At 40.5% G+C, this 27,709-nt stretch overlaps 1 protein-coding gene and 4 non-coding genes across 5 annotated transcripts; all 5 read right to left on the bottom strand.

Moving 5' to 3' along the window:
* Nucleotides 1-1,024: 1,024 nt before the first annotated feature.
* WDR43 (WD repeat domain 43) lies at nt 1,025-27,684 on the bottom strand. The gene is made up of 18 exons (XM_042789256.1): nt 27,386-27,684; nt 22,641-22,775; nt 20,109-20,230; nt 14,454-14,574; nt 13,170-13,309; nt 12,559-12,661; nt 11,395-11,459; nt 10,839-11,010; nt 10,264-10,350; nt 8,379-8,510; nt 7,781-7,918; nt 6,854-6,940; nt 5,403-5,434; nt 4,529-4,592; nt 3,523-3,636; nt 2,988-3,057; nt 2,292-2,347; nt 1,025-2,196 (listed from the first exon to the last, which is right to left on the bottom strand). Exons 1-18 carry the CDS (start codon nt 27,647-27,649, stop codon nt 2,077-2,079), a joined length of 2,022 nt encoding a protein of 673 aa, XP_042645190.1. The 5' UTR covers nt 27,650-27,684; the 3' UTR covers nt 1,025-2,076.
* LOC116960841 lies at nt 9,417-9,495 on the bottom strand. The gene has a single exon (XR_004406624.1). It is a non-coding gene; the product is annotated as a small nucleolar RNA SNORD53/SNORD92 (small nucleolar RNA).
* LOC116960844 lies at nt 12,967-13,048 on the bottom strand. The gene has a single exon (XR_004406627.2). It is a non-coding gene; the product is annotated as a small nucleolar RNA SNORD53/SNORD92 (small nucleolar RNA).
* Nucleotides 14,229-14,312, bottom strand: LOC116960843. The gene has a single exon (XR_004406626.1). It is a non-coding gene; the product is annotated as a small nucleolar RNA SNORD53/SNORD92 (small nucleolar RNA).
* LOC116960842 lies at nt 19,599-19,676 on the bottom strand. Its single transcript, XR_004406625.2, has one exon. It is a non-coding gene; the product is annotated as a small nucleolar RNA SNORD53/SNORD92 (small nucleolar RNA).
* Nucleotides 27,685-27,709: the final 25 nt, after the last annotated feature.

The following is a 27,709-nucleotide window of genomic DNA, read 5'->3' as shown; positions in this document are numbered from 1 at the left end:
ATGGTGCAGGCAGAAGGCTGAGTGGACAGCACGACCCTGCTGTCCTAACACCAGAGCAGGAGACCGGAACTCATACCCCTGCTACCAGTTTGTTGTCTGATATTGAAACAGATTCACAGAATCTCTGTCAGCAAGACCTAATAATGAACAAAACCTTCCCGAAATCCCCCTCCTCTTCCGGCTGCCAGGTTCTCCCACTGCTCCACTCCTGCAACAGGTTTGTGGTCGCACTGGAAGGATGGACATGGGTAATGCCTACCTTGCAGGTGCGATGGTTTCCAACGCCACAACTCCCCATACCCAAACAGTGCCAACAAGATACTCAGCCTGCTCTTTGAACCCAGCCCAGGGTTCCCGCCTCAACTCCTGGAAAGGCTTGAGACACAGGTACAGGTAAGACCTTGCATGACCAAAACACAGCTGCTCCTTGTGTTACTCCACACCCCAAAAGCTCAGCAGACCAGCACCCACCCGAGATGCAACAGACCTTCATTCACATCCCTCTTTTGCCGGATTTGAAACCTGCCTGCATGTAGCAACATTAGGACTGTTTAAAAACTTACACAGCAGTTCAGCCTAATGTAGTGGCTTGTGTGAGTACAGACAGTTCACAAGCACTGGCATTCAGTTTCACAGCATCTCAGAAATGAAAGCCCAGCTTTTATTAAGCAAAATATTAAGGCGCTAATTTACCATCCGTTAAACCCTCTGAGGAGTTGAAGCCTCCTGCTGCTGCCCTTCTACCTCCACCTCTCCAAAGACAGAACATGTCTCTTCCACCTGTCAGCGACACACTCCCCTGCACCTCCAGACAACACTGCAATCCCCCAGCAGTGGACAAACCAACAGACAGGACTGAAACGTAGAGACCTAAGAAATCAGTAATAGACGCTTTGTGGAACACTAACATTTAGGCTGGCTTCCTCCTCCACTGGAAAGCTGCTTTCTAAAAAGAGCATTTAATCTGTCACCATCACCTATAGCTACCTAAGGTCTCTCTCAACAAACACCACAGGACAGGTACTTGGTAAAGGAGATGTATATTTATTCACTTTACAAAGAGGGTGGTATTTAGTTGCAACAGCTCCATTTATAGACAAATATATTATTGTACATTATAGTGGTGAATGGCTCAAACCTTTACCTTGTTTTGCTCTTAAAAATGTTTTGCACCACTTCAGCTTCCATTAGCTGAGCAAATAGCTGTCCTTGTTCTGCCACTGAGATTAAAAATCCATAATAAAGGTATAGCTGTGTGCTATGTATTCACAAGCATTCACCTTCTCATTTCCCTGTGTTACTCCCCTCTCCCCACCCAATTCAACAGTCTATCCTCTGGGTTAGCATTAGACTTATATACAGCCTCCATTAAAACAAAATTAGGAGCCAGTGATAGTTCTAATGTCCTTCTGAAGCACAAGAAAAGTCACTGATTTGTACATATAAAAGTCTTGAGTTCAAATTTGTTAAAAAAAGAAAAAGCCATTTTTAAGTCAGGTTGGCATTTAGATATTGCCAAGGCATGGCTAAAACCAATGGAGGATGGTGGGGAGAAGGGGGAAGAAAAGAATTTCAGTAGAGAATTTAAATATTACAAAAATATCTTTTTTTTTTCTTCTTTTTTTTAGTTTTGATTTTTTTTTACAAATGCAGCAGGATGCCCACTTGCTATTGCTAACAGAAGCATGGAAAGAAGGTATAAGACCAGTTGTCTTTGATCCTTGAATATTTGAAACAAATTCAATGTAAAGCTGAACCAAGTTTACCACACAAACAGCGGTGGCAGATTTATTTCACTTGAGATACAAATGCATGTCCACATGACAGGCATAATCTGACCATGAGGTGGAAGAAATGTTTCTATAAGTAAGCGCAGGGAAATAGGGCGAGAGAAGGCTGGCATGGTTAAACATTCTGGATTCAGAAATGCACAGTGCCCCAGATGTGTCTCTGCACACAGGCTGTGCATGAGGCTGCACTCCCTATGTGCAAATATGGCATCTTTCAGCAAGATGATCCAGAATTAGAGTTTGGTGGCCCACTTGTTTGAACTGTTAAAATTACTCTTCCGTGCTGTTATTCTTCTTCACTTTCATTTTCTGGTTCCAAATCAGAATCGCCATTGATTTCCTTTTCAACAGTCATGTCTTGTTCATCAGATTGCTCCTCTTTTTCTTCATCTTCATCCCAGTTTTCCTGGGGAAAAAATAAACAGGAATATTTGAACCTTTGACAGTCATACAATCTACGTTACAAGCGAAAGGGAGAAGATCTAATCCAACTCCACTTACATCAGAGTCTTTATCTGCAATCATCTCATCATCTGAACCTTCCTCCTCAGAAGATTCTGCAGAGAGAAAACAGTCCCTCAGTCTGGAGAACAGACTTTAAAATGCCATTGTGCAAACAAAGCCCAACCCCACATGCTGCTAAGTCTCCAAACCGTGCTATTTTAATTCCAAAACTAATTGATTCTACCCTGAAGATTAGGTTGATCAACATGAATTAGGAACAAGTCACTTCCGTTAATGATTATACAGTATGAAGTTGTAGTAGGAAAAAAAGGCCACATTGGAAGTGTACACACACACATGCTGACATCTGCTACCTTGACATCCTGCTGACTCAAACGTAAAAGTGGCTTGACTGTACCTACCTCAGCAGAAGGGCAGCTAACGCTAAAAATTTGAGGTTGCCAATTAAGCAAAGCAGCATACTGAACTTCCAATTAACTGATTCCTTCATTTGTGAAGCATGGATGGGACAGAATGGAAGGAAATAAAAGGAGGGGAAGGAAGAAATGAACAGCCAACTACAACATGCACGCATCATTAACTACTGACCTTCCTGACACAGACTTCCCATAAAAACTCTCTATTTGGGGACTGTACACTAATGGATAAGGACAGGAGCACGATGAACAGCCATCAGGTATCAGATGTCACATGAATGCAGGAACTGAGCTACACCTAGCATACAACACTTACCATCCTCGTATACCAGCTTTGCAGTCTGATTAACCTCAGTTACATCCTGAACTGTTTCCGATGCTGCAACCTGAATGGAATTTGCAGGTTAGCATTACATGCAATCATATATTCCAACCTTAGAAGTCAACAAAAAACTCATAACAATGTACATGAAGTCTACATCAAGTTTAACAGATGTTAAACTACTACTATAAATGAATTAACACCCAAACACGTACAAAGGACAAAATAAAACTTCAGAGGCATCTGCTCTCAAGTGGCCCCCCTATTAATAGGTAACTCCTATTAATTCCCCTTTAAAACTCTATGGGTTAGTAGACACATTTGCAGGAAAAAGTGTGTAACACTTCCAGTGAGCATGGACTAATTAGATAGTCAATTAAGTGCACTGCTTTGAGCGTTACCGGCGTAGCTGTACAGGAGGTGTATTAAGCTCCCAATGACAGGTCCCATCAGGTTTGATCACAACAGGAGGTTAAGTCTGTAAACAATACTTCTTCTGCACATCCCAGGTTATTTAGTTGGAACTCACCTGGGTGACAAGAATGAAGAGTCTTCCATGCAGACGGGAAAGCTTTTGCAAAGTTTTTACTCTGCTCTCCATTAACTGATACAGCATTCCCAGCTGAGGAATAAGATCTGGCAACTTGGGAGGATGAAGAAAAACAAAGCTGTTGACCAACATATCACAAATGTTGTATCTTTGTATTTTTAAACCACCTTTGCACATGTGGGGCAGGCAATACTTGCTCATGTTGTTCTAGACAGAAGGGAGAGCTGAGGGTTCACAGAAACCACCTGCAGCATGATCAGTTAATATTCAGCCATGTTTAGAAACGTCATCTAGATTCAAAACATTGCAATTATTATACTACTTTTTCTTTCCACAGTCACTGCTGTAAGCAGGTGTCAAAGCACTATTTGGAAAGCTGTGTAAACAGGAACTGAATATACACCAGTGTATGAACATGGCAACAGCAATGTGTACGAGTCCCAACACACAGCAATCCTATAAAGGCAGAAAGGATTAACAGTGCAAAAATCCCTTTTTTTTAACTGAGCGAGAGTGCTTTATCCATCACTTGTGAGGCAAGGCTGGACTTCAGTCCAGAAGCTACGACATTACTTACTACCCTGCCAACTTTAGCACACGTTTACCCTATAAATCCAGCCATGCCCAAGAGTCTCAAGATAAGCATTACAACAGCAAGGCAAATTTAGTTCTGTAAGATTTAGTGACACAAGCTGGATTACTCTTTGACAGTAATTTTGTTCCCTAACTCTCACAGGTATGACATAACTTATATTGATTTGACTTTGGGTTGACTATAATTATGTCATGAATGACTAAGACAAACAATTTATAACCAATGTGCAGCAGTTCAGCAAAAGTGGCAGAAGTATAGCGCTGTACATTGATTTGGGCACTGCCATACATGGAGAGGAGGAGACAGATTCCTGAAGGAAGAACATATATATATTTAATCATTTAAATCTAGTTTTAGTTATGTGAATTAGCATCAATGGAAAATACTTACCGTGGAAAGGTAGGATGCATGTAGAGTAAAAACAGACTTCAACCATCGAACCATTAGTGAGGCACTGGAAAAGAAAAATAAATTATATCAAAGAGATACTGGCTGAGAAACACCCACTTCACATTCTAGATGCTAAACAGTTCTATAGGAAGTGCTCCTCTTTCATTACATAAAAAGACAAATGCAGATGGAAATATAACAGTCTGGTTATCCAGATGAAGTACCTATGTAAATTATTTGTTATGAAAAGAACGGACATTTAAGTGAGGGATTAAACTGGACATGTTCAGGGGTCTGTGTTTCTGACATCTTTTATGGGAGTTTTCAGTGAATAAAAGATCAAAGCATGCTACTTTTTTCTCCACCTACAAGGAGGGAATTTTTATTTAAGGAACAAACAAACACACACCATCATTAAGGATAGCTAGTCTCAGCAAAGCTATCCTTATAGCAATGTAACAAGACAGGGGAATGGGGGAAGGAAGAGCTGGTGTTGTTATTAAGCACAACACCAGGAGATGTCTAAATACATTTGATAATTAAACCAAACAAGCAGTATCTCTGATAGGTATTTTATTTTATCTATTGATCAGGTTTGCGGTGTCAATATTCTGGGACTTCAGATACATTCTCATTATATGCTTATTTCAGATATCCTTTTCCCTTTTTAATTTCACTTCAGCCATCCTGACAAAGCACTGCCTTAATAAAAGTCGTTCTTTGTACCCACAATCAGGTGAGAATTTTTACCGTAAGATGCTGTAGTTGATTTCCATAGTAACTGTAATTAAATCACATAGGTGGAGGGAGGGACCATAATGCACACTCTAGAGAAATTTCAAGCAAATTAAACTGTAGTTCAGTTATCTCTTACCTGTATGGGTTGCCCTGCAATCTCTTCGTAAGCTAGAAGGACAAAGATAGCCAGCAATAAGTAAGAAACACATGATGAGTTTAAAAACCCAATTTTACATCCACATGACAGCCCCAATGTTAGGGCAGAAAGATCTCTGGACATTTGAAATTTGCTAGAACTAACCTTTGCCAGAATTAACCATTGCCAGGCTCCAGAATACTATACTGCTGGCTCTACCATCCTAGACACAGGCTGATAACTTGCAGAAGCTGAGTTTCATTCTTACAAGAAAACTGGGACTTTTAACAGGTAATAACATATCAAGTGAAACTTAAAGCTGGCAGGAATAGCAGATGGAAATCCCTTTGTTTCCATGTCTCTCTGTATCTGCTTAGTAAAGCAGCTGTTACAAGGTGTACAGGTTGGGGAAAAAAATGAAGGTAGTATCAGGTAAAGGTTATTTCACAGAACAAATCTCAAGCTCTGGAGAGGACAGTTAGATGAATATCTGTCCATCCACTGAGATTATGCAGTCAAATACTTGCACCTAGATTCTCTGACAAAGGTCCTAGAGAAGAAATGCTGCGCCTCACTAATAGAAGTCTAAGGAGGTGTCACAACACTTGCTTAAAGGAAGTCTAAACCTTAAAAATCAGTCCAACTGCATAACTCAGTCAAGATTAGTACCACAAGTAAAACTTAAATCTTACTTGTGGCCAGCACATTAAGACACAAGAGAAATCTAACCATTAACTTACGTTATAGAATGTCATTCAACTAATCGATGTTCAGTTTAAAAAAAATGACTAGATAAGGCTAATAATTAAAATATTTTTGTCCAAATATAGATTATATTTAATATCACTGAATAGGCAGTTCAGAAGCCAAATCCCGTTTAAAATTATTACTATGCCACTAAGCTTAAATATAGCAACTGAGCTTCTGAGCTATCTTCAAAAGAGGAAGGAAATTGCCCCTCTTTTTCCAAGTGCTGTCTAAACACACTGCTGTAAGTATGTATTCTATTTTTCTTTCTCTCTCGTGAGTATCTAAGCATATTTATGCTCATATAACTTGCTCTGGCTAGTACTGCTATTTTCTTGTTTCAAATTATCATCCATTTTAATAGTTTAAAAGAAGATGTAATGGTAATTATTTGCCATGGACTAAACAAGCTTTAGCTTTACCTCTTCCTTTTCTTTTTCCCACATAATCATTTAAAATAACATTATGTGATCTACATGATTACATGATCTCTTCCAAGCTTTGACAGTGACACTCTGTCCTTTGGTTAAGATTCAGCCAGAGAAGATAAGAGTGTATCAGAGAGAAATTAAGAACAATTTCTGTCCTGTAAAACTACCAAATCAATTTCATTGATAAAAATAGACATATCCTGGATTTTCCCCATCTAGAACGCAAACCAAATGTGGCTTGTATGACAGCACAAGAAATGCAGTTTCTCCTACCTCATGCAGCAGTGGAATGACGGCATGTATAGGCATTCTGGCTACTGTGTTCTTTATTACATTTTCTTTTCTTGTGTTAAGCACTCTCTGTTAAAATGGAAAAATAGGATCAGAGAATCATTCAGTTTTAACAAGTGTAAAAGCAATCAGCACAATCAAAAACGCATGGCTTTAAACCACTTTTTCTATTCCACTACCTTTGTATGCTAAGATGAGGATAATAAGTAAAAGATTTACTATGAAAAGAAGTTCCACTTTTCAAGTTAGCTACAATTAACAAAATAAGACACTTTATTAACCCACCTAAAACAATCTAGCACTGCCTCTAGCCCACCCACCCCATGTTAGAAATGAAGCATCACAGGCACATTTAATATTTCCCTTGCTATTTTCTGTGCTTGACTTCTGTAAATAAATGCCTTTCACCAATATCTGACAATTTCTATTCATCACCAAATTCTTAAGATTTCACTTCCCTGCCCCAGAACTATTATTTCCTCCTAGTCCAAGTGCAACAGTAAGCTTTTCAAGTGAAACTTTTGTCATCAATTCATTTTTCATACAGTATCTACTTGGAAACCATACACTCAGGAGACTAAGCAGAGATTATGCTTCACCTCAAGCTAGGGAAGATGGCTGCATTAGTAACATCACTTGTAAAACATCTGAAACATGACATAACGAATTTATCATAAACAGAAGCACCTCAATGTTCATGGACTGACTCAGAAAGCAAGGTAGATAACAACAAAAAAGTAATACCACTACCATAATTTATAATACTGCTGCTTTGAGCAGCAAATCAGCAAAAAGCAGCTGGGAGAAACAACAGGTTCTTGACTGTTCAGCCTCCCCAGCCTTCAGGAAGGCTCTCCACAAGTCTTAGTGAGTAGACTAAAGAGCATACAACAATCTTGTAACACTTACATTTAAGATTTCTGCATCGTTGCTTTCCAAGCCCTGAACCAAAAGTACAGCAAAGCTATCTGTTTGTGGAAGGCCACCTGGAGTTTTTACTTTGCTCACATCAATATCCAATGCCTCTAGGCGCTCTTCAATGCTTTCCTGCAGACGGTAAACAAGAGCAGTGCTGTTTCAGTGCAGATTCTCAGAAACATCAGCTGAAAGCAAAGTACCTAACCTACAGTATTCCCTCTGATTCTGCTGGAAAATAACACAAATTTTTCATATTCTTTTAAATGTATTGACAGAAAATAGCCTGAGAAAAGAAGAGAGGATGAAGTTTTGACTGAAAAGCAGTAATATACCTTAGCACAGAGACACAGACACAAGTGTATGACAAAGTTCTGCAAGAACGTGGCAAAACTACAGGCAAGGCACACAGGGCTTGAATGAAGGAAAGGTTCTGAGCAGAGGGAATTGTCTTCCACACAAAAAGACGGCATCATTAAACTTGCTTCCACACCAAACAAAGCAAGTTCAAATTCACCTGAAGAAGTCATAATGTTGATTTATGATTCTAGTTTCTCCATTACTGCTGTGTGTAAAAGAGGAAAAACTTTACCTTTGTCTCTCCTGTTTTCCTCTTGTTTTTCTTTCTCTCCTTTCCTGAGGATGGAGTTTTGACAGCTGTACTATGTCCTGGAATGCCAGGCACTAGAACTTTGGTGTCTGAGTTCACAACAGGCGTCTTTACCTAGTAACAGAGATAACCACATTTCATTAATTGCTTGTAACTTTTTTCCAATTTAAAATACTGATATTATTCCGAGACTCTCACATACACAGTAAAACCAGCCTGCCACAACCCATTTTCCTGACATAGATATTAGGAAAATCCTACATTTTTAAGAGCCAGGGCCTCTTTGGAATCACCTGTAGATCATTTTTCTTACAAGCTTGTTCTGTAACATGTTTGTATCCAACAAGAAATATTTTGATGTTTGCTAGCAACAGATACCATGTGTACTAATAGTCAGGCCCATAAACCACATGCAGATTAATTCAGCTTCCACTGGAAAGTAAGAGCTGATCATGAACAGCAGCACAATGTGACAGTAAAAGGTAGTTACTATTCACTTCAATCCCACCAATTTTCTTCTAGGCATTGCTCAAACACAGAACTCCGTAGTCTGGGTTAGACTATGACCATGATGACAAACAGAGCAACCTTAGGCGATACCAAACAAGCTATAGCATCCATCGTTAATAAACACAAAGGAGACTGAATTTTAAAGATGATATATTTAATAACCAAGTGCTCCCCTGACCCACAGAGGATGTAAGGGAGTATGCCACTTCCAGAACATCAAGAATGCTACCTGCTTCTTCCAGAAGATTTCTTTAACAACAGCATTCCTGTGCAGGGCCTTTTTTTGAAGTACCTGCCCAAAATTCTGTACCTGTGGGAGCCCTGCCGGGTGTCCACTGAAATGGTACAAATACAATCTACTACAGTGAGCAGAGCAACTTCCATACGCTGTGTGCAAAAGTCAAAAAAATTTATTTTGTAATTCAAGAATTTTACTGTAGAACAGCAATTGTGTTAAAATACTACCCCCTTTTCTCACCACACTAATCACAAACCTTCTCCCCACAAGGCACGCTCAGACAGCCAAGAGAAATGTGTCTTCACTGGAATTCAGCAAAAAGCGAAACCAAGATAGGTATCATCACTGCATGCCAGGGAGTTCCTACACCTCTTGCTGCACTTCAGCTCTGCTACCCACCAGCTCCAGGACTGAGGAATCAGCACAGAACCTCACCTGGCTGATGGAGCACCAGATCCAGTAGGTAACTTGAGGGTTAGAAAAACAGCACTGTCTGCTCACTTCACTGATACTGCAAGCGTTTCAAATCGTCAAGGCCTTGAATATGCACACTGATTAAAAAGTTCACAGCCTGTCTCTAAACACCCAGGGGGATCCTGCATGAGAGAAAACCATGGCAAGTGGACTCAGTGGACACCATTGCCATTTAAGTGTCAAGCTCACATTCCCTGTGAGTAGGAAACACGTGAAGGCAACCTCGAGAAAGAGCCAAAAGGACATGCCCTTTAAGGCTTCATTACATTTTATTTAGACTCTAAGACAAAGCCATCCCAACTTTATCCCAAACTATCAGTGTCAAAGAGGCTGTATGAACTGACACTCTAGGGGAAGGACTGATCTGGAGCAGAAAAGAAACCATCAGGGAGGCCCGTCCATCAAGCAAACCTACTGAGAATAGGACTTGCTATGAGCTACAGGAGGATAACTGTGCGAGAGGATACTAAGATGCACAGCAGCCACGAAGCACACTTAACCCACACGGGCCTGAGTAGCTACTACTGCAGTTCTGAGAAGGTGCATCCAGAAATCCTACCTCATTATAAGAGAGAGCAGTGAATTCTACCATTTCCAAAGTAAAACAAGAGGAGCAACAAAAATCACATTTCATGCAAGGCTCACCTTAGTTAGAGCAACATCTGTTTTGAGTGACAACACTTTCTGGATGTCCCTTATCAAACATATGTGTGATTCAGTGGTGTTCAAAGACTAGAAGGACAAGAACAAAACCAGTTAATACATTTGAGATTCACCCCTGTGACTAATTATGCTACTGAAAGATAAGAACAAATTCCAGAGATATATTGTAGAATGAACTTTTTTCACTCTAGAACAGCAGCTGCCTTGCACTCTGCCTTTTGTCACCATATCTCTATGCTCTCCAAAGAAGCTCACACAAGTAAACTGAAGCAGTATTAAAAATAGTTTCAGTGACCTAACTCAGTAACAGCCATAATGGCAAGAAACAGCCAGCAATAATGTCAAGTTGTATTTTAATTGAAAGAATGTAAGAATACAAATTGACTTTCAAAACAGGCATAACTCCCAGAAAAGGGGGAAGGAGTAAACTTTGTCTTGTTACACAATTTCAAAAAAGTAAAAAAAAAAAAAAATATATATATATATATCCCTCCAACTGAGAGCAGTTTGCAGCCTACATTACAAAATCCAAAACCTCTCCAGTAAATTTTACATACCACTTTCTCTATGATGGGCTGTAAGGTGTTTCCATACACAAGCAGCAGAGACTGTTTGTCTGCAGAAAACGCAGCTGCTAGAATAGGGACTGGTTTTGGCGTGGAGTCCCCATCATTTCCGGGAGTTGCAATCTGGATAGTACAGTTTGATGTTAAGGGTTTTTTGCAATAACTGAAAAAAAGAAAAGAAAAAAAAAAAAAAAAAGTGAAAAAATTCCAAGAGATTTAGCTTAAACACTTCAGTATCTTGCATATCTAAGCACCTTTCATTAGCAGGTCCTCAGCAAACACAGCCAGTTTACACCTTTTATAGATGGCTACAACTAGGTACAAACAAAATCTTGGCCAAAATAACACTTAATACCAAAGTACAGCACAGCCCCAACAAGTAAGTTCTCCAAAAATGTGTCCAGTAATCCAAGACAAAGAACTAGCTGGAACCTGGTTTGTGAACAGATAAAAGAGCCTAAAGGCAGCAGCATGACAAGACTGATCTTTGCCTTACAGTAATCCCAGACCTTTCCCAAAGACACCCTCAAGATGAATGCTAACTTACCCATTTAAGATATGTTCAAATAAATGCAACTGCCCATCTCTGCACACAACTGCTAACTTCACAGGCTGAAAGAAGGCACAGTAAAAGATTTGAATTAGATCAAAGGACAAACCTCCCGTAAGTACAGGACATCAAGAGACAGCTGCATGGCTACAACTTGACTTTTTTCAGTAACTAAACACGTTAAAGATATAAATAAATCCATAAGGAAGATCAAAGACACTAATCAAAGACACTAAGTAACATCTCAGGAACATTTAGTACAACTATTAGGAGACAAAAAGATAACTAATAACTGTACTGTATGACTACTGATATATCCAAATTGGAACAGTTTGCACAGTAGCAGATATATGTCACCATAAGCAGCACAGTTGAAAAAATATAGTACCAAGCATGTCTAGAGGCACAGGTGGCAGGCACTAACATTGTAAATACACTTAGAGGAAAGAAACTGAGATGAGTACTCTGAGCAATTAAATGACAGGTGTACATTACAGAATACACTTATCTCCAATACATGCAGTAAGAAGGCACAACAAGAAACATTAGGAATTATAGCATGAAATACTGTTTTTAGAAAAGGCATCTAAAGGCAGCAGGAGAAAAATGTTTTAAACAATACCTGAAACAGGTTGTGAACATGTTTCACATGCAGACATTTTTCATAAGACAACTACTTTGAAAGACTTGTATTTGCTGAAATTAAGAGACTTGGGGAACGCACACTGCTACTTTAACTCATTAAAGGCTAGTTAATTCAAAATGCAGTTACACTACCAAAGCCCTCTGATATCAGAAAAAACAGGACCATACCCAAAGTGGATTTTTAGAACAAATTTTCTTGCGGCCAAGTTCTAACAACCATTTTGATTACTAACTTGTTCTAAATAGGAAACAATTGATATTTCTGTCACCACAAGCAAAATTTCTGAAGAAAACACTGAATTTACACTTAGCTTTGAAAATTAGTACTTCAAACTATCAGCTTTATAAATGCACCTGTAATAAATATCCTTTCACCCACGAACTGGCATTCAGATCTCATCTCTGTGTAACAGAACCCAAACACAAACAAAGCTTCCTTCTTTACAACATTAAAATGAAACTGATGTGACAACTGAAAATTGTTCAACATATTTGGTTACAAACTATTGCTCCTACCTCTTCTTTGACTTCTGATACAGTCAGGTCAATAAAAGTTGGTTCATCTGTTACTGTGAAAGACATCACAGCATTCTTTTCTTTCCTATCTGATCTGATCTGCCTGGAAGACACAGACACTTCGCATTATTTACCATAGCACAAACAGCACCCTCTGCACCTGAAAAGCGTTATAAAGCCTATAAATCACAAACAACTGTAGTAGTATCTACCCCACCCCAAAATAGTCATGCTCTAATTTCAGCCTTCAACTTAGAAAGTGTTCTACATTCCAAGTGTAAAGTAACTCCCAAATTAAATTTAGCAAGAAAACTTAGCAAAAACCTGACAGTAAGTACAAAGAACAGGGAAGCCTGTTACACAGTATGTTCCTGGCATATATTAGTGATTCAAATGGCAACTGGAAGCATGCTCAGACACAGCCAAGGAAATTCACATCTTCATTCAACAATCAGCAAGTTGAAAGAACCATTTGAGATCATCACTGCATTTCTCCAGAGTGCCCCTTCTGCTTAACCTTCTGTTTAATCACAGAGTTCAGAACATACTTGTTGAGTCTATCTTCAACACCGATCTTAATCAAAGTTGCAAATTATGAAAAGCTTACATACCATACACTCAGTAATCGGTCATGTATAGCTCCAGACAAGAAATAAAGCCCTGTAATTCCATCAAAGGGCTTATTTTCATTCATAGGTTTCACTGTGGTAAACATTAACGATGACACCGATGTAGCATGGCCTGTGAAATGCTAAGAGAAAAAAAAAGAATCTTTCAATGATTGCTATAAGCAGTCATATGGCAAAAATTAAAACACTAGTTAACAAGGAACATTAGGAAAGATCCAAGTGTTACTAAGTTTAAGACATTTCAGTGCTTATTTTACTAGTGATAAGCCTCCTAGCATTTCTGTATTTCAAATAAACTTTTTATGACGCTCCAGATATTTACCAGAATTTTAAAAGTTAAATGAGGAATCAAAGGCACTGAGACCAGCTCCATGCAAAAGAAATCCTATCCATCTGTACTGCAGTTACTGTCAGAAAGCACTTCCATCACCCTCTCCAATTTTACACTTCAACTTTTACAATGAAACTAGATTCATAGTTTCATCCTCAACTGTATGATGAACGCACAGGTCTGCTGACACACTAAAGCTGTTCAACTCTGTCTCCCCACCCCAAAATCATTTCCTCAATCCAGGTTTGTAAATACTGGTTTTGGCAGACATGCATGGTAGTTGCCATGTGCCAGCAAGTCCACAGTAACAGCAGGTGTGTACACCCTTACCCGACAGCAAGTGGAGGAGATTCAGAGACTAGCTGCGTCCTATCTGCTAGCAAGTAAGAGGAACATGGCTGCATTCAGAGAACAGCTAAAGCATGGTGATTCACTCATATCTGAACCCTGCTCAGGGAACAAAGGGTTTGCTCCTCTGACTTCCAATTGTTTCAACAGCAAAACTGATAATGCCACCAGTTGCATGAAGTGTAGCAGAGAAACCTGAAGACTTCAAGGAGCGACTCATGTTAGAAGTCAGGGAGCCCACGCACAAACCCATGCCAGCAGTAACTAATACTGTACTGAACCATGTTCTCCTGCTAAAAGGGTATCAGAAAGGGACCCAGTGAAAAAGAACAGCTACAGGCTTGAGAAAGGGTGCTGGTAGTGTGCTCAGACACAGCCAAGGAATTTAATGTCCTCATTCAACTCTCAGCAAGTTGAAACCACAGTTGAGGGTATCATCACAGCAAGTTTCCAGCAACCCCAAAACTGCCCACTGTCTCCTCACACCCAGTGAAATTTTCAAATGTCCCATCAGGAATCACTAGATAGGTCATGTCACCAATCAAATAGGATATTTTTTTTGCATCTAGTTTAACAAAGTTACTTACTCTGTAGACTTCTTTGGTCTCCAGGTCCCACAGTTTTATAGTTCTACCAGCTGACAGCAGCATTTTGCCATCTGGACTGATGCACAGAGTGGTAACACTGCTATTGTCGCCTTTCCACTTGCTAGAATTTGGAAGGAGGGGTTTTATACAAAGGGAGAAAGATGGAGAAATAGAAAAACCAATATTCATTATCATAATCTCAAAATGCACATCAACCATGCTGGAAAATGTAAGGCAAAAATTATTTAAGAAAAAAAATAAAGTAGTTGAAGATGAGGTGAAAGCTATTCTGTTTCTGTTCCTCTCCTTCATTTTAGTTTACATAAAAATACAGCAACTCAAAAATGTAAAGCTATTTAATACTGAACAACTTTTGACTTTTTTTTTTAAATATTTACCTATTATGTTCTGAAATTCCTCTCTAAAACTTCTCCACTACTCAAAACAGAGTAAGAGGAGCCATACCTCTTCATCTCAAGGCTTCTCACCATAAACTAAAAAGCTTACATGAACCAATTCAGAAAGGTCTTCTCAACACTAAAATTCAGTTTCAAAGCCAGAACAGAATTGCAAAGAAAGTATTAACACAAACCCTTCACAGTTAGGAAGTAACCTGCAACCCATCACATTCTGATTTCACATGCCCAAGCAGCATCTCTCCTGTCTTCCAAAACAGAGCTCTCTTACTGTATCACTTCTGATTAGATTTCATAGAAGCTGAAAGTTTTACTGCCTACAAACTTGGCAAACAACATTACACCTTATGGAGTGTATGACAAGATTTTGTATTCTCTTCCAAATAAAAAGGTCAGGACTAAGAATTTAAAATCATTTAATAAAGGAAACCCAAGAAGGTATTTTAAAATATATGAAAAAAGCTAGTCTAAACTAGATTGTAGAATGGAAAACACAGCAAAAATCCATTAGTTTTTACTTTGGATACTCTTCATATCATTTTACAGGAAAGAGTTTTAAATAGGATATCATGAAACAAGAAGCTGCATAAGGAGAGGTACAGAATGTCTCTGAGTATTCAAGACATGAAAAAGCTACAACCAGAGAAACAAGAAATCATCCATAAAGTTTTAGACTACCTCTCTCCAACACCTTGTCTTGTCTCTTCAGAAATTCTCTTCCCCAACAGCTGGCCCCTCTGCCAGAGGTTTCAATGCATGCTGCACAGACCTCCTGAAGTGGTTCTGTGGACTATTTCTACAGTAATTAAGGAAGTCAAGTCTAAAGCCACATGGCTGCAATTCCCTACCTAGCAGTCCATACCTCTACAGGAAGATGTCTAGAAGCCTGCAAATCAAAACACCACTTCCCTACCCCAGGAGCAACCATCCTGAATTTTCTGTAGGGTATGTAAGGATTTATTTTCAGGTTCAGACAAGTCTTAAAAGAATGCAGGCACTCTCATTGGGCTGGAGTAATTATTTTATTTAATTTGTTTCTTCTAGCCTCATCAATTTAGGTAAAATTTCAGAGAATTGTTTTCTTCTACTCTTTCCAGTATCATTGACCATATGAGTCATAACACCAGAGAAAAATTTCATGTAAAAAGCATTACATTATACTGCTGGTATACTTTTAATGTATACACTCTGGGAAAGATTCTTTAAAATTAAAGAATATAATGTCTCTAATTACCTTTTATAGCCACAGTCCCCAAAAAGTGGCAGTATGGAACACGGGCAGAGGGAAACACCCAAGATTAAGCATAACAGGAAAAATTTTCACATTTCCTGAGAAAGCAACATGACTGGAACCCATCTCAAATACCTGTACAGGAACACATGCACTATGGGATACAAACAGGGTGAATCAGATGTCCACAGGCAGCCTCAGAGCTTTGATCTCACTGGCATCACAGAAAAACAGTGGGATAGCTTGCAAGACAGGAGTGCTGCAATAAATGGACCTTTAGGAAGGCACTTCAGCAAGGACGTGCCAGAAAGGCAAAAAGGAGAGAGGTTTCTCCACACAAAAGGGTAGCATGAATGCATGGAGCTTTCCTCTGAAACAGGCAAAGGGCCAGTGGACAACTTACAGGTATTTATGAGGAGAGACCAACAAAGGTGATGTGATGGGCATCTGCTACAGATTGTCCGATTCAAAAAGAAACAGATAAATCTTCATAATCCCATGCCCTGCTTCTTCCAAGGGGCTTTAACCATCCCAGCAACTGCTGGAAGGGCAGCATAGGAGGGCACAAGCGGTCCCAGAGATTGCTGGCAAGTGCTGAATACTTTTTCTTGATGCAAGTGATTTACAACCATACTATGAAAGGTGATTTACTGGATCAGCTACTCAAAGAAAGAAAAAAGAAAAAGAAAAAAAAGGAAGAAGGTATCAGGGATGTGATGGTTGATGACAACCTCCAGCTATAGCAACCACAAGACAATGAAATTTAAGACTCTAAGAAAAACGAGCAATATAAACAGCAGAATTACAACCCTGGACTTCAAAAGAGCAGACTGCAACTTAATCAGAAAACTGTCAGGATCCCACTGGAGGCTGCCCTAAAGGGCAAAAGGGCCCAGGAAAGCTGGCTGCTCTTCTAGAATAACCTCCTCAAAGCAAAAGAATGGTCCATTCTGAAGAGCAGAAAATCACTAGCTGTTACAGAAGGCTGGCTTGGACAAGTGAGTAACTCCTGACAACTCAAAAACACAAAAAAAGAAGTACAGAGAAGGTGAAAGTGGAGACAAGTTACACAGAGGAATATAAAAATATTGTCCAGGCATGCAGGGACAGAATTAGCCAAAGCTTAGATGGTATTCAAACCAGCAGGCAATATGAAGGCCACCAAAAGGACATCTACATACAGCAGCATATCAGCAACAGTAAGATGATGATTGAGGAAAGTGTGGACCTGCTGCTGAACGGTGTAGGGACCCATTCAGTACGCAGAAAAGGCCAAGGCACTGGAGCACAAAGTCTTTCAGGCCTCCCAAGTTCCCAAACCTAGCATCACAGTCAGCGGGAGCAAAGTACTCACCATAGTAAAGGGAGATCAAATTATGGATCACAAACAGCAAATACAACACACTGAACTCCTTAACACTGAATGGAATGCAGCCAGAACTGTTAAGGCCAGTGTTATTACAAGACCACACTATCATTTTGAGGGGCCATGTAGCTGTCTTGGTTTCAGCTGAGATAGTTTTCTTGCTAGCAGCTGGTACAGTGCTGTGTTTTGGATTTAGTATGATAATAACATTGATGATACACTGATGTTTTAGAGTAAGTGCTACTTAGCAACAACTAAGTTAAGGATTTTTCAGTTTCCCATGCTCTGCCAGTGAGGACGTACAGAAGAAGATGGGGGAGGGCATGGCCAGGACAGCTGACCCGAACTAGCCAAAGGGATATTCCATACCACAAAATGTCATGCTCAGTATATAAACTGGGGGGAGTTGGCTGGGGCAGATCACTGCTCAGGCATTGGTCAGCAGGTGGTGAGCAACTGCATTGTGCGTCACTTCCCTTTTCTTGGGTTTTATTTCTCTCTCTCTCCCTTTTATTATATTCCCTTCCATTACATTTTATTATTTTTATTATGCTATTTATTTTATTTAGTTATTAAATGCACAAGTTTTACTTTTTTTTCCAATTCTCCTCCCCACCCCACCGGGAAGGAGTAGGGGGCAGAAGTGAACAGCTGCATGGTGCTAATTCGCTGGCTGGAGTTAAACCACAACAGTAGCTCAGGAGAAATTTCTGATGACTTGGGGGAAAAAAAAAAAAAAAAAAAAAGACAAAATATATCCATAAGAAAGAGAATCCAGGAAACAACAGGGTAGGTTTTACAACAAATCCACCTGGAAGCCACTTCCAGGCACACAACGGTCAAAAATTGACTTAGAACAGCCATCATAGGTTTACAAATGGCAAATTGTGCCTAAACAACCTGATTGCCTTCTTAATGAGACAACTGTCTTGGTGGATGAGAGGAGAGCCACGTATGCCATTTAATTTGACTTTAGCAACACTTTTGACAATGTCTCACATATCATCCTCACAGCCAAATTGGAGAGATACAGACTGAGTGGATGGAGTCTAACGAGGGATAAGATCTGGCTGCATCACTGAGTTCAAACAGTTGTGATCACTGGTATGAAGTCCATCTGGTGGCCAGCTACTGGTGTCACTCCCTAAGGACATTCCAATACTGTTTAATACCATCAGTAGCTGCCCAGGTCTTCATGAATGCCCTCAAAACAGAACAGAATGCACACGTAACAAGTTCACATTCAATACCAAATTAGGGAGAGCAGTTGACATGCTGGGGGGCAGGGCTGCTATTCTGGGGCATCTCAGCAGGCTTGAGAAATAGGCTCTCAGAATCTCAAACCTCAAAGGAAAATGTAAAGTCCTGCACATGTGACAGAAAAGCCCAGGCTGAGGACAAATGACTAAAGTAGCTTTGCAGAAAAGAAGCTTGCAGTCCTCATAGTCAAGTTGAATATGAGTAAACAGGGAGTCCTTGTAGCAATGAGGTCAGCTGCATACTAATTGGCATTATCTAGTGTAGTCAGCAGGTCAAGGAAAGTGATTCCTCTCCTCTGTGCAACACTTTTGAAACTGCATCTGAGCACAATGTGCAGTTTGGGACAGTACAAGAAAGTCACTGACATAGTGGAGTAAATCCAGTGAAGGGCCACAAAAGCTGCTTAGGGACTAGAGCACACAATGTAACAGGAAAGGGTGAAGGAACTAGGTGTGTTCAATCCTAAGAAGAGGGAGTTTTTATGGTCAACTGCTACTTTACATTAGGGTATCGACTTAATACAACCTAAGGATGCATGTCTTTTCCAGGAAAATCAAAGAGGCTATTGACAATGAGCTGTCTGCAGTGCCCACACCATCTTCAACAAAACCAGTAAGAACTGCAGTAGTAACAACACAACAGTAGGAAACGTTACAAAAAAGAATCAGCAGTGTAACAGAAAGGTCAAGGTGCCATTGCACACTAGGCTTTTACTGAAGTAAGATAACCAGGATCATTAATAGAAATCTTGGTTTCTTCTGTAAAGTTTAAAAGCAGTTTGACTTTATTACAAAAGAAAGTAAATGCCTACACCAGACATCTTGTTACTCTGCATTAAGCTCTATTTTGCTCAAGAGTACTTTAGTAGCAGCCTGCTCAGACAGCCAAGTGGAACTGTCCACACTGCATATCAGTAGTGAGCGAAACCAAGTGGGTTATCATCACAGCAAGGCCCTTTGAGCAAAACTAGGTGTGCATGTAACCTATTTAATTGGGACGAGGTGTTCCAGTACCTGCTCCCCCATATTTCCAAGGATATTTTCTAGAATTTAGATTTTTCAGCGTCACAAAAGTGACTGGAAGCCCATGTCCCACTAAAAGTCAGCATGAAGGGACCCAAACCCCTCTCTGTGCAGTTACTTGTTTCATCTAGTCTTTCCAATACACAGAGCAAGGAACCCAACTATGAGAATCACTCTTTTGTCCCTTAATAAAACCACTTCCAATCTCAGAAATATAGTAGCCAACCGTCAATTTTGTATAGTGGACATGAAGCCTGGATAGCAGAGTGCAGCATTTCCAGCAGGGCCTCACTAAAACCTGTGAGGGAAATACACAACAGCAAACGTGAACCAATTTGACCAAAAACCATTATCACTTACCACTTTACTTTGCAGGTCTGTGTGTTCCATTCCACAATGTGTTTGTCCTCTGAACAGCTATACAAGCAGCAATTGTCCTGATGCCATCTCACACAGTTTACTCTATTGTCATGACCACCATCCTACAAAAGGAAAAGAGGGTCAAACTCATTAATAAATTAAGAATTCTTGACTATTGAGTCCTCCCCACACCAACAATGTGAACAAGCTGCTCTTTCAAGAACTAAATTGAAATCATTGGCAACTTGATGAGTGTGGTTTTAAAGGCCAATATACGTATACAGTTATATAAATTAAAGGTATTTCATATTTTGATACGTACACATAAGTATTTGAATTAATTCTTGTTCTAAGCACTTCAGAGTTAAAAAAAATTGTCCTGCCCACTATTTTTATACACACAGACAGACAAGTCTGTCTAACAGTATGAAATTTGCTCAAAGGAAAGGCAAGCAAAGTGGTCTTGATGCCAGTCATCTAGGTGTCTGCTTGCTCAAGTACATTCAGAGATGAGTAGCCTCCCCTTTGTACTCAGCATTCAAGAGCAAGCTGCAGGAAGACCAGAACAGTCTGGAAGAGTGGCCTAACAAGAACCTTATGAAGTTCAACAAGAACAAGTGTCAGGTCTTGCACCCGGGAAAACCTAATACACGAGTGCAGCACAGACTGGGATCTACCTGTCTGAAGAGCAGCTCTGTGAAAAGGGACCTGGGAGTCCTGGGGGACAAGCAGCTCAACGTGAGTGAACTGTGTGCTGCAGCAGCAAAGAAAGCCAACATGCTGCTGGGTTGCACCAACAAGGGCATCACCAGCAGAGATATCCCACTTCGCTCAGTGCTTGACACACCTGGAATACTGTGTTCAGTTTTGGTCCCCGCTATACAAAAAAGATGTGGACAAGCTGAAGAGGGTTCAGAGGAAGGCCACAAAGATTATCAAGACACTGCGAACCTGCCATGTGAGGAAAGGCTGAGAATTGGGTTTGTTCAGCCTGGAGAAGAGAAGGCTTGGGGGAGACCTTATCACCATGTTCCTGTATTTAAAGGGTGGCTACAAAGAAGATGGAGACTCCCTTTTACCAGGAGTCACATGGAAAAGATGAGGGGTAATGGGTACAAGTTACTCCTGGGGAGATTCCAACTGGACACAAAAGGAAAATTTTTCACAATGAGAACAATCAGCCATTGGGATAATCTCCCCAGGGAAGTAGTCGATTCTCCAACACTAGACACTTTTTAGACTCAGCTGGACAGGGTGCTGGGCCATCTTGTCTAGACCGTGCTTCTGACATCAAGTTTGGACCCGATGATCCTTGAGGTCCCTTCCAAACTGGTATTTTATGATTCTGTGATCATCAGATCAGAAGACACTACAAAGGGGTATCATTCACCTCTCAACAACCAAAATCTCTGCAGCACAAATATACCCTTTAATCATTTATGAAAATATTTCCCAGAGTTTGTAAAATTCACTATTTGAACCACCATCAGTCAGCTCAGATTACTCCTAAAAGTGTCACTTCAAAACAGCTCTGAGCAAGACAAAATACATCACAGGAAGACATTCTGTTTGATAAGAACAGCTAAAAGTGACAGCTCTTATTCTAGAATTAATCTTTTAATTCAACCTATCTGTAATAAAGTAATTACCAAATAACATCTGGTATCCTGCTCTTACAGAACAGCAAACAGTGTTTCCAAACTGACTGAAACTGTAAATTTTAACCCAAAACTCCTTTATGTTGTTCGTAGTTTTCAGGTATAAACACAGCTTTTCCATAGATCAGAGCTGGTATCTGTTAGCTAGAGTCACTTGCACGTATCATGATTTTAAGAAGTCACTGCTTTCTCTAAATTCATGTACATTTATCACCTTACATACAACTAATAGTTTAGAAGCAAAAATCTGCCCAAGTATCTCAAAGTATTGCACAGACTCATTCATACAGATTTGTTTTGGCTGTTATGCAACCCAAGACTAAAACCAAGGTAGTTAGGAGTAACAGGGAAGTTATCAGTGAGAAAGACAAACAAAAATCAGATTATCTCCAAGAATGATCACGTGCTGAGCGCTCAAAAGCTTCCACAAGGGAATTACGTTTACAGAAGAGTCCATTAATACATCTTCCCAAAAATAGATTGGTACTTCAGTCCCGCCCTCCTCTCGCACCATAGTGTGCAGGAACTGAGGGTATGGCACTCCCACGGTGCCATACGTGCTAACTGTCCAGTTAGGCATTTCATCATTACTGTTATTTTTAATGAAAAATAACCAATCTGTGCACCATAACTTCAAAACCAAAATTTCTCAATGTGTACATACTGCTAACAATAGAAAAAAACACCACATGAAGATTCCCAAGCACCTGAATTACTGCACCTCTATCCATATACACAACTCTCAGGGAAAAAAAAAAAAAAATCTAAATAATTGGGTTAGTTTATTCCGTTTTTGAGCAGCAGAAAGAACAACATAAGTTGACTGAAACCGTCAGTATATCTGGTGGCATGTGAAGAAATGTGTATTACTTACTAGCTTGCTCTGTAATTCTCCTTTTACTGTGCTGTACAACAAAATGCTACCAACTGCTGTACCAATAGCCAAGATATCTAACTGCTTGTCCACTTCTGCAACTTCAGACTTCCGTTTTTTCCTCTGGGGCCCATCCTGGAAAATCAAAAAAGAGAAAAAATGAAATAGCTTAGTCTGACCAACTAATCTCAGTGTTAAAGCAGAGAGGAATAAAACTTCACTAAGTTTGAGACCCTGTCAGCCAGCACAAACTCTGCTAAGACAGAAAATAAAGACACTGAAGTGCACAGAAACCTAGAGACTCATCTTGTACCTCCACGTACAAGGTAATGAAGTTGCTGTGAGTCACCTGGAAACATTTGGTGGAGGCCGTTTTGCTAGCCTAGTGACATGAGAGAAAAAAAAGACACATTTGAGTTTTTCAGAGTTTGTGTCCCAGAGGCAGAGGTAAAGATTAACAGAGTACTTCATCCACAAAATGCAAATGCTTGATCAAGAATGATCAGTTTATTTTTTCCCAAAAGCTATTCAGAAGAGTCTTGCAAATATTAAGTATTCACAATGCCTCTTAAAAGGAAAGTGCTACCCAACTCTGCAGAGAGAAGCAATCAGGACTTGAAGCTAAGTGCTATGCCCAAGTCCTGTCGTCAGTACCAGATGTCCTCCTATGATCAGGTAATTCTTACATCTTCACTCTCCTGCTTTGCAAGTGCTACCAACCACTCCAAGGAAGAATTTCACTTCATCTCTCAAACAAAAACAAGCAAATGCAGCACATCACTGGGAAGTGGAGAAGGAATAAAACTGGCTCCTGAGAATGTGAAACTAAAATAACATGGGCATAAGAAGCCATTACACTTAGTCTCACTGGGTTAATCCCACATAACTCATCACACACACACAAAAGAAAAAATTGTTCAAGGACTTCAGAGGAAAAAAATTATCCCTAATGCTACTGATTATTTTTTAACTGGACTTTGGTATGTCTCCTTACATTTGTTACTTCACAGCAAAGCATTCTAATTAAAAAAAAAAAAAAAAAAACACAAAATAATGCTTCCTCTACACAACAGATACATTTGCACTGATGAGGAACCAGAAGCCAAAGGAGACTCCGATAAAATGTAAGCAACCAGCTCTGTGCAAGCTCCATGTGGTGTAGCTAATCTGTCATACAACAGACATCACACAATGAACATAAATAATTTTTACTCAGGTCCAGAGATACGATGACAATCCAGATCAGGGAGTTTTTACCATAACTAAGATTCAGCAGTTTAACAGCGCAGAATAAATACTCTCGTTCTTTGAAGCGGAACTTTCTTTTCCTCTGTATTAAATACAGACACCTTCTGCAAGGAAAAGTGTTTTGGTTTAGGCCAATAAATATCAAAATGCTATATAGATACTTTTACATCGGAAGCAGGCTCTTGAGAAAAGAGATTACATTGGGTTTTTTGCAGGCATTTGTTTAGGCTTCACCTTTCCTGGGAAAGAAGTGTTCATAAAATATTATGAAAACATACATACTGAGAAACCATCACAGTCGCAAAGCACAACGAAGTAAATCAACCAGGTTTTAAGACAATACATGAAAAAAGACTCTAGTTAAATTTCTGGCTGCAATGCCAACTACACCATCTTGAAACTGTTGTCTGACATGGATCTCCACTGGCTATGTGTCTTTGCAAATACAGTTTATGTATTTTCTGGTGCTTTTCAATCTCTTTATGTAGTTTTACTAATTATCCCACATACCCCCACTGCAAAGCAAAACCACAATTAAGAACAGATTTTATACTCTTCCCTTGCAAAAACCTGTTACCTAAAATTTGTTTACCCTTCAGTTCTGTTTGTTATGGCCAATTTCCCTTGGAACAACCCAAAGGTACAACAAAATTCCCACTAAAGTCCACAGTTATTTCCAGTGTCAAGAAGAAAGCTAGAGGCAGTGAAGGTTTTTACAAGTATTTTTTCACATTTATTTCTTTACTGACCATCCCTTTATCAGCATTATTAGCAGGGCATTTTGTCAGAAACTTCTGCATGAAATAAATGCCAGTGGAAAATTCAGACACCTTTTAATGTTGGGGATGATTTGAAAACACACTCAAGAGAACTAAAAAAAAAAAAAAAAATCAAACCTCTCTACCCTGCATTAGATGAGTACACAGACGAACTGCCAACTGCAGTAGAAATCCACATGGGATTCACTTGTGGATCAGGGTCTTAAATATAAGAGCACCCTGCCTTCATCAATAGGATGGGAGACCTGAACTATACCAAGTATCACTTTGCTTTTGATTTTATTTTTTTCAGATTTATGGGGATTCAAGCTTATTTAGAAATCCTTCAACTTTGCCTGAAAAAGCACAGTGTTTTAATTAGTAGAGATGGTTAAAGAAGTTATTTGAAAAAGGACTGTGCACATATTTTTCCGTGATGTTCTTAATTGAGCAGGTCAGCCACTGGGATTTAAAAAAAAAAAAAAAAAAAAAAAAAACAGAAACCCTATCTCTGCTGCTCACATGTGAAGTAAAGCACTTAAAACACCGAAGTGGGGGGCAGCCTAAAGAGTCTCGAGAGTTAAAGATGGCAAAGTAGTTGCAGCTTATTACGAAGAAAGTGAAAGAAGGTATTTTTAAAGTTGGTGGTCCACATACTCTTGCACAAGGCACCACTTCGTGGAGCAGGAGATGGTGAACACCGCAAGCAGGAATGTGAAGACCTGACACTACAAAAGCACGTGTGCAGGGAACATCCCAGTAAGCCACCACTGCATTAGCAATTCCAGGGCCTGCAGTTCAAAATTTAATTTCCAATATTCCCCGTAACACGTGGCCTTCATCAACAAGGCAACAATCCAAAACATACTTAGTTTAGGCGTAACTCGGCCAAACACCATTTATAGATATCTACTGGCAGTTTTACTCCCAGATACTAGTACTACTGAGAGATGTCAACCCTCCAGGAAAAAAAAAAAAAAAAGAGACTAAATAATATCAGAAAAACCACATTCAATAAAATATATTTGGCAGAACCATCACAGCTTTAGTTCTTCAGTCTAAGGACAAACCAATGAATTATAAAAGTTTATGGCATAATTATTCCAAGAAATGGTATGTTTTCCGGCTCCACTTGAAAACGTACCAACTCTCAAGCAGCAGGCAGCATTCAAACTACTGGAATAATTTGAAAGCACCGAGAAGTAGACAAATGCTGTCTGATTAAGTCCACTTTCATACAACGCTAAACCAGGTTAAATTGGAGCATATGTGGGCTGTAGGGGTGGGTCTCTAGTAGAGGGTTAGTTTTTAAAAGCCACTCAGAAATCACCTGTGCTTGACTTGCTGCACTACAGCAGTGCACCGTTATCTTAAGTTTTATTTCACATAGGATAGATGAACCTCATTTTCACACGCCAGTTTCAGTTTATTTAAGAATGAAGAACCACCTACACTGCCCTGCAATTAATGCATGTGTCCTTTTTTTTTTTTTTTAAAGTTATGTGACAAATCAACAGGTTAAGGCCAATCTAAAACTAACAGTTCCTGTCACATTCTTCAAATATTCTAGGAGTTTTCAAAGTTTAAAGACTAAGCTGCTCAAATGAGAAAAATGAGACAGTTTAAATTTGCAATCTGTATGTTAAGCATTCGGAAATACCTCTTAAGAGTATTTCAAATACACTAAATTGTTGATATACTAAAGCAGGTTTTAAAAAGCCCTCCCTACTTCTTATGAAAAAGGAGATGAGTTTCACATACTTCATCCAAGGGATACAATTTTTCTCAGGAAAGGGTATGTTCTAGCTAAAGAAAATAGGATTACTTCAACATAAAGAGGATGAAAAAGTATCTTACTGTAAATACTCCAGATATTTTCAGGTTGGGTGTTCACATGATGTGAACAGTTAAGTAAAACAAATTCAAGGTGGAGAATATCCCAGCCCTCTGATGCGTGCTCTGAATAAAGCTACTGAATACGTTCTCGCAGGATTCCTGAGCTTGGGAAGACACGTCTCGGACAGCACAGTAGGTTGGATGGAAATACTGCCAAGGGTAAGGAAGTGTGGAGAGATACTGCCTTTAGTGGAATGTGAACTGTACGTAAGCTATGTGGACACACAGCAGACGACCTGCTCTGTCACACCACCTTTTTGATTAAGGTGAGCTGTACCGTGAAGTAACATACCTTGCTCCTTCAAGGAAGGCTTCTTCCACGCAGGTTATACGGAAGACAAATGATTTTACACAGTCAGTGCTTTTGCTGATAGACCCGTTTTCTTGTTTAAAAAGAAATAATAAAACTTCCAGTGCTGCTTCCCCCACCAACACGTGAAATTTGCCTCGTTAAGAGCAATCCTGCGACGCTCCTCTAAGTGGAGCGGATTCCCCTCACGCCCTGCCACCCCGGGGGCTGTCACGCGTGGCCATGCCCCAAGCACTGAGGCAGTATGGGAGGGGGGGGGGGGGAAGGTCCGTGACTGAACCCCGCGGAACTCCGCTCCTCCCCACGGGCCCCTTACCCCGCTCCCGGCGCCAGGCCTCCCGCATCTCCGCTCCCCGGCCTGCTCGGCCACGCCGACCCCCGCCACATGGCGCCGGGAGGGCGGAGTGAAGCCGAGCGGGCCGCGGCCACGCGTCGAGGCTGCTCGAGGCGCCGCCGTCCACCACTCCCCCCCTTCCTTTTCGCCAGCGCTCCCCCCCCCCCCAACTCCCTTTTCCCTCACACACCGCCCGTACCTTGCTGGGGGGCGGGCGTCCCCCCGGCGGGGCCCAGGCCAGGCAAGTACAGGCAGCGCTGAGGTGGGCGGAGGGCACGTACTCGTGCTGCAAGCGGCTGCTCGCCGTCTCCCACACCCGCAGGCGCCCATCCGGACCGGAGATGGCGAAGAACCGGCGGTCGCGGGGGGAGAAGGCGCAGAGGGCCGCCGCTGCCGCCTCCCCGCCGCACGCTGCCGCCGCCATGGCGCTCAGGCTCGACCCGGCCCCTCCGCGCCGGCGCATGCACCGCGCCGCGTGCTCGCCCCGCGCGCCTGCGCGGGTCGCGTCAGCGGGTCGCGCCGG

This window comes from Tyto alba, unplaced genomic scaffold (genome assembly GCF_018691265.1).
Source record: "Tyto alba isolate M040663 unplaced genomic scaffold, T.alba_DEE_v4.0 Super-Scaffold_16, whole genome shotgun sequence".
Lineage (NCBI taxonomy): Eukaryota > Metazoa > Chordata > Aves > Strigiformes > Tytonidae > Tyto > Tyto alba.
Note: the sequence above shows the minus strand (reverse complement) of the source record. Positions and strands in the feature narration are given on the sequence as shown.